The sequence below is a fragment of the Molossus molossus genome, unplaced genomic scaffold (assembly GCF_014108415.1).
Source record: "Molossus molossus isolate mMolMol1 unplaced genomic scaffold, mMolMol1.p scaffold_m16_p_7, whole genome shotgun sequence".
Taxonomy (NCBI): domain Eukaryota; kingdom Metazoa; phylum Chordata; class Mammalia; order Chiroptera; family Molossidae; genus Molossus; species Molossus molossus.
In genome coordinates this window covers 100,893,359-100,900,050 of record NW_023425401.1, presented here as the reverse complement: position 1 = coordinate 100,900,050, position 6,692 = coordinate 100,893,359, and the positions used below count along the sequence as shown (strand labels likewise).

The window sequence follows — 6,692 nt, the reverse complement described above, 5'->3', positions numbered from 1 at the left end:
ACTGATTACGGTTGCAGTGGCCCCCTACCCCAGCTTACACTGTATATCCATGTGAGGGGGTCCCACATAAACAGCTAAACAAAGGGAAAAAGAGACCAAGCTCTGGTTATGGATGGGTCATCTCATTATGTGGGTATAAGCTAAAAATGGATGGCAGCTATATTACAGTCTCATTCGGGGAAGGCCTTGGAAAACAGTGGTTAGGAAAAATCTCCCCGAGGGGAGGGGCTTTGGGAAGTGCACCCGGTCATCCACTTTGTATAGATGGAGAATGGCCCAAGGTTAGAACATTTGTGGCCCCTGGGCAGTGATGAGTGGCCTGGCTTGTGGATGGGGAGCCTGAAAGAAAAAGTTTATAAAACCAGAGACGAGAAAGTCTGGGATAGAGGACTACAGATGGACTCTAGGAATAAACACAAAGTGGGAAGTTGTCTGTTTCACATGCTGAGGCCCACTAGTAAGTATTAATCACAAAAGGTGTACCAGCTTGACAAAATAACTTGGCCAGTTAATGTAGCCAGCCTTTGCCAGAGTCCCCTCTCCCCCAACTGCTGCATTATGGGTACTTGAACAGAGGTTTTGGTGGCAGAGATGGAAGTGATACAAAAACCTAACAGCATGGACTGTCGTTGACCAAATGAATATAGCCTCCTCTAAATGTCCACGTCTAAATGTCCAATCTGGCAGCCACAAAGACCTATGCTAAGCTTTCAATTCCTTAAGGAAGCCAATAGGCTGTGTGGTGACCATTTGGCTATATTGGGCCTCCTTTTTCCTGGTAGGTCCAGCAGTTCATAGGAATAAAAGCAGATTCCAGATATGGGGTTGCCTTTTCCGCCTGCAGGGCCTCACTAGCACCCCTCTGAGGGCCTGAAGATCACCTGCTCCACAGACATGGCATCCCACGTAACAGCGCGTCTGATCAGAGGACTCTCTCTATGGCACAGCATGTAGGGGAGTGGGCTCACGAACTTGAGGTCTGCTGGTCATATCATACACCTCACCACCCAGAAGCTGCTGGATAGATGAGTATTGCAACGGCCAGTTAAAGTTGCAGCTGAAGCTCCAGCATGGAGGTAATATGCTGCCACAATGACGTTCCTCCAGGACATCATAATATACGCCTTTAATCAGACAGCTTAGTATGGTGCTGTGTCCCTAACAGAAAGAGTACATTACTCTGGAAGCAAGGGGTGGAAGCATGAGTGGCTACAGTTAGCATAATTCCAGTGATGTATGGGCCTCCCTATCACCACAACTCTGGGCTCTGTGGGTGAGAGGTCTTCGTCCCCAAAAGGGACACATTCTTGCCTGGGTAACAGTCAGGATTCCATTGGATTACAAATTATGGCCCTTTGTCCTCCTAATGGTCAGAGACTAATAGGTAAGACAAAGAATGCCCACCTTATCCGATATAATTGACCTGGAGGAGATAGGGTCACTATTAGACAGTGGGGGCAGGGAGGGGACCGTAGGTAGACTCCAGTGACCTATTTGGGTATCGGTTGGTATTCTTTTACCTAACTGTGATTGTGAATAGACAAGAGCAGCAACCCGAATCTGAGAAGGTGCTTGGACCACTTAGAAGAGAGGATTTGGGGTACCCACTCAGGTAAGCTACTGAGAGCAGCCGAGGGTAGAGGATTAGAACGGATAGTGGTGGAGGTATTATCATGAAGGCCTCGAGGAGGCCCTGCAACCAATTGCCCTGACAGGGGCTGTAGTTAATTCCATTAACTTCCCTCTGCTAAGTTTCCCTTTGGGAAAGAGCTGCCCATCAGAGTCTTGAAGCTGTCCCCTGAATACAGATGGAGAAATAGATATGGGGGATCCAAAGGGTGGACTGTAGGAGACACAACTTGTCACTCAGATCCCCCTTAAGCTAGGAATTGTTCCCCAGCTCAAGGAATGTGTTTAGGTGAGAGCCTCCATCTTAACTACTTCAGGATCTGCCCCAGGGTCTGGAGTAAAGTCACAGACTTCTCCAGTGACTCCTCCCCCAAGACCCAGCAAGGCAGTGGCCCAAGGCTAGACTCCTGCTCCTAGCCAGGCTGGCGCATGAGAGGTCTGCCAGCTCCCAGGGACCAATCCAGCTTCTCCCCTTAGCTTTGTACGGTGTTACATTCCTAATTCTGTATCTGTGTCTGCCTCCTGGAGAGCCCAACCTGATAGCACAAAAATCCCCCCAATGGCTGCCTTTCCCCTTCCCATGATCCCTTAAATTGTTTGTCATGGCTTCAAATTGAGGGGGATTTTTTTTTAATATTATTATTATTTTTTTGCATTTATCTTCAGATAGAGTGGGAGGAAGAGAAGGAGGAAGTGAGAGAGAGAAACATCTATGTGGGAGAGACACATCGAGTGGTTGCCACCCACAAGACCCCAACCGGGGCCGGGAACAAGCTGCAACCGAGGTACATGCCCTTGGCGGAAACCAAACCTGGGACTCTCCAGTCCACGGGCTGACGCTATAACCGCTGAACCAAACTGGCCAGGGCTTGAGGGGGATTTTATATCTCTATTCTTAACCTTTCTAGCCAAACTGTACTTTCTTCTCATATGTCTTATATACCAATTATAGCATATAACCTGTTAATAAACAAAATCCAACCAAATAAAATCGAACCTCTAATTGGCTTTATTAAGCAATTCATGGATCTGGCAGGATCCCATCTAACAACTAGAAGGGGCTCCAAGGTGCCATCTGGGGCCTGGGATTTCTTTTTAACAAATCACTGATTCCTTTACGTTTCAATGTTTTTTGCTGTCTTCCCAAACACAAACTCCTTGAGGGCGGGCACTACATTTCTTAAACTTCTGCTTGTTCAGTGACTAACGAAGGTAAAGGCTATCTACAAGCAAGATACTATGTTGAATTTATCATGATTTGATCACGAAAGCCCTTCCCTGGAACCTGTCAGACCACAGTTAAGGCCAAGTGGATCAAAGGCAACTATAGAATAGCTGGAGGGAACAAAAAGTCAGATGATCCTGTGTGAGCCCCACTTTGGCTGGTTTTCACATCAAAATCCTCTGTTCCTGAGACACAGCTCATCTACCCTGAGTTACTAAAGTGAGAATTCACATTGATTGTTTTGGCAAATTTCTAATTTGACAACCGAATTCTATCATTCTAAAAAAAAAAAAGAAAAAAAAGGTTATTTTCAGTCTGGTCAGTGACCTATGTATTTCATTTGGAGTGTTTGGGAGTGAAAATTTTCTCTCTCTCAACTTGGGTCCAGTGCTTGGAGGCCTGCAAATTAACTGACAATAGGTAAACAGGAGAAAAGATAAAATTTATTTACACCTGGGTAGGGGTGGAGAACTCCCAGTATTTGGAAAAGTCCTGGAATAGCCAGAAGATTATATCTCTTAATTTTTTTTTTTTAATCCTCACCCGAGGATATTTTTCCATTTTTTGTACAGATAGAGTGGGAGGGAGGGAGAGGAAGGGAGAGACAGACAGAAACATCGACGTGAAGGGACACATCGAGTGGCTGCCACCCGCACGACCAACCAGGGCCGGGGACAAACTGCAACCGAAGTATGTGCCCTTAGCGGGAACCGAACCCGGGTCTCTCCAGACCGCAGGCCCACACTCTAACCGCTGAGCCAAACTGGCCAGGGCTATCTCTTAATTTAATAAGAGGATTTTTTTTTTTTTTTTTTTTGAGTTTCAATGGGAGAGTATGGAAGGTTCTACTGGGCTTTTAAATGCTAATGAATGGAATGGGCAGTCTGTCTCCACAAGGAAACTGAATTAGCAGCCAACTCTTGGAATAGGGTTAACTGTAGCTGTATTTTTAGGAGGCTCTGCTTTAGTCAGATACAATTTCTTACACATCTTTTGTAGTTCAAGTGTTTTCACTTAAAATAATCTGTATACCAACTCTGGAAGTCCAAGTGGGTCCCCATAGGGAAAAGGCCTTGTCTGAATATCTGAAGGTTGAAGCCTTTCTGAAATCTTGGGATGAGTCTAAACAGGCCCCCTGCTCGCTGTAGAGAATTAAGCGATTACAGGCAGGCCGAGAAAGGTCAGGGAGAGGTCCCTTCAAAAGTTCAGAGCGGGAGAGGAATAATCGCTGTTTTTTAGGACAGTGTGGCGGTGTGGGGTAAAGTGCACTTTGGTCCTGGCCAGGTGGTCCTCTGTCTGGGGCCTGTGGGCCAGATCTGGCGAACCTCGGGTCGCAGACGGGCTCCAGCTCGCTGGCTGTGTGCGTATGCTCATGCTTCTTCCTCAAACTGAGTGAAGACAGTAGTGTTCACCACGTGGAGTCGTTGAGAAGATGGACTGACGCCGGGGCAGAGCGCCCGGCTCGGAGCTAGCGCCCACTGGCTGTGTTCCTTCCCTGGAAGGGTGGGGTGCAGGCAGCGAGGACGCTGAAGACAGCTCCCAAACTCGCGTCACTCGCCACCTCCGCTGACTTATAAAAACTGCACCAGCGCCTCGAGATCACTTAGTTTCTCTTTCTTCGGAAGCAGCCTCGCCCTGCGCCGCCGGGGAACCTCACCCTCGCGGAGCCTAGAACCCAGCGGAAGCCGCGGGGCGGCCTCCACGGTCACACGCAGACCCGCCCGCGCTGCTCGCCGTCTCTCCATTCGGTCGCCGTGGCGGTCGACTTTAAATCTGCTGCAGGATCGGGTCTGCGGGATCTGCCCTCTCCGGCCAGAGCCGAGAGGGAAACCGAAACTGCCGGGCTCCGCTAACGGCGGCGGAGAGCGCGCGCTCGCGAACCCCGGGCGCGCCCCAGCCGAGCGCCGCCCGCGCCCGCCCCCGCCCCCGGGGCTCTCGTAAGTTTCGATTCTTCCCGCAGCGGAGTCACAAGTCCCGGCCAGACCAGACCGGCGCAGCGCCATGGCGGACCCAGAGGTGTGCTCCTTCATCACCAAAGTCCTGTGCGCCCACGGGGGCCGCATGGCCCTGGACGCGCTGCTCGACGAGATCGCGCTCTCCGAGGCGCAGCTCTGCGAGGTGCTGGAGGCGGCGGGGCCCAACCACTTCGTGGTGTTGGAGACCAGTGGCAGGACCGGGGTCACCCGGTCCGTGATCGCCACCACCGCAGCCCGGGTCTGCCGTCGCAAGTACTGCCAGAAGGGCTGCGGGAACCTGCACCTCTGCAAGCTCAACATGCTGGGCCGGTGCCACTTCTCGCAGATGGAGCGGTGAGTGCGCCGGGAGGGAGGGGCGGCGCTCGGGGTCCCGGGCTGGGAGGACGGTCGGGGCTGCTGTCCGCGAGGGGCACGCCCTCGGAGACCCTGCACCCCACAGCCTCCTCCTCCAGCTCTCACTTCTCTGCGGAGAGCCCTTCCTCCAGCGCCTCCAGACTCTCCCTCCAATCTGGCCAACACGATATTGCCTCGGAGAAGACTACCCTTAAACTCCCCGCCCCCATAAGAATAAAGCGCTTAGGGACCCGCCAGGGCCTAGAGAATTTGGAGGCAGGTCTGGGAACGAAGGAGAATGCATCCATTCTCCGGGATCTTGAGTGTTTACCTCTCTGCTACCTCTGCCCCTAGGCGCGCCCCCAGCACCCCCACCAAGCGCGGTGCACCTGATCCGTCTCCATTCCCCTCAGTGTCCCCTTTCTGCCACCCGATGCTCGTCCGCACCATCTGACCAGAATGGTCCTATTCAAGCTTACCAATGATGTGTTCCCTCCCAGCGCTCCTTTCTGGTGGCCTCTGGGCGGTGGCCCGAGCCGCTGACCGGCCACTCATGCGACCACGTTGAAATAGTGTGGTTTACCTCTCAGGCAGCTCTTTCTGTGTTTCCACCTGTTCTTTGTTGCCTCCTTAATATAGGTGTGCCCCAAGGTTTTGGTTATGCTTTTTGGCCTGTCTACCAAGTTTCTCCCTAAGAGAGCTCACTCCTTTGGGTTCAGCTGTCACATCTACAAAGATGGCTCCCATATGTACCTCCAGGGCCCAAGCCTTCCAGCCCAATCTGAGGAGCATCTGCGCCTGAATATGAGTCAAACTCATCTTCGTTCCCCCAGGGCAGGGCATCTGACCCCGCCTTCCTCACCCAGTCTTCATCCTTCACAATAACCTGAATCACCAAGTCCTTTTATTGAAGTCTCCCATCCCCTTCCTGTCCCGTCCTCCTGCCCAGCTCACTTATGAATGAATGAATGCCTCATTTAATTAGTAAATGACTGTCTCCGACCATAGACCATAGCCTTTCTCCCCATCTTTCTGTCCCTAGGTAGTGCTGCTCAATTATTTTTCTTATGTACTTTTCACACTCTGCCCTCCTTACAAACTTTAAGTGGCATGTCCAAGATGGTGGTTATCAAACTTTTGATCAAGCACTTGTTAGTGAAAAACTTTAGATTACTTATCTCCAATAATATGTGTAATAAAATATATAAAAGACGTGTTAAATGGATGAGGTAGATGATATAGTATATTTTTAAAAAATTTATTTATTTAGGGTAAAACTAAAAAAATTAAAGAAGGGTTTTTGTTTTGTTTTAATCCTCACCCGAGGACATTTTTCAATATTTTGTTGAGATAGAGTGGGAGGAAGAGAGAGAGAGAGAAACATCGACGTGAATGGGACACATTGAGTGGCCGCTACCCACACGACCCAACCAGGGCTGTGGACAAACTGCAACCGAGGTACATGCCCTTAGCGGGAACCAAACCCGAGTCTTTCTGGACCGCAGGCCGACGATCCAACCGCTGAGCCA

The 6,692-nt window shown here is 50.5% G+C and overlaps 1 protein-coding gene across 5 annotated transcripts in view; it reads left to right on the top strand.

Annotated features, from left to right (window-relative positions):
* The first annotated feature begins 4,818 nt into the window (after positions 1–4,818).
* Positions 4,819–6,692, top strand: part of ZC3HAV1 (zinc finger CCCH-type containing, antiviral 1) — a 62,898-nt gene continuing 61,024 nt past the window's right edge. For 2 of the 5 annotated variants that reach the window (XR_004957407.1, XM_036247554.1), the window contains exon 1: positions 4,822–5,163. Coding sequence is in view for 4 of the 5 variants with exons in the window: in XM_036247554.1 (XP_036103447.1) it covers positions 4,856–5,163 (308 nt within the window). In the remaining variant the exon portion in view is untranslated. Of the gene's footprint in view, positions 5,164–6,692 lie in introns of all 5 variants that reach the window. The other 3 variants (XM_036247555.1, XM_036247556.1, XM_036247558.1) reach the window with 3 other exon arrangements.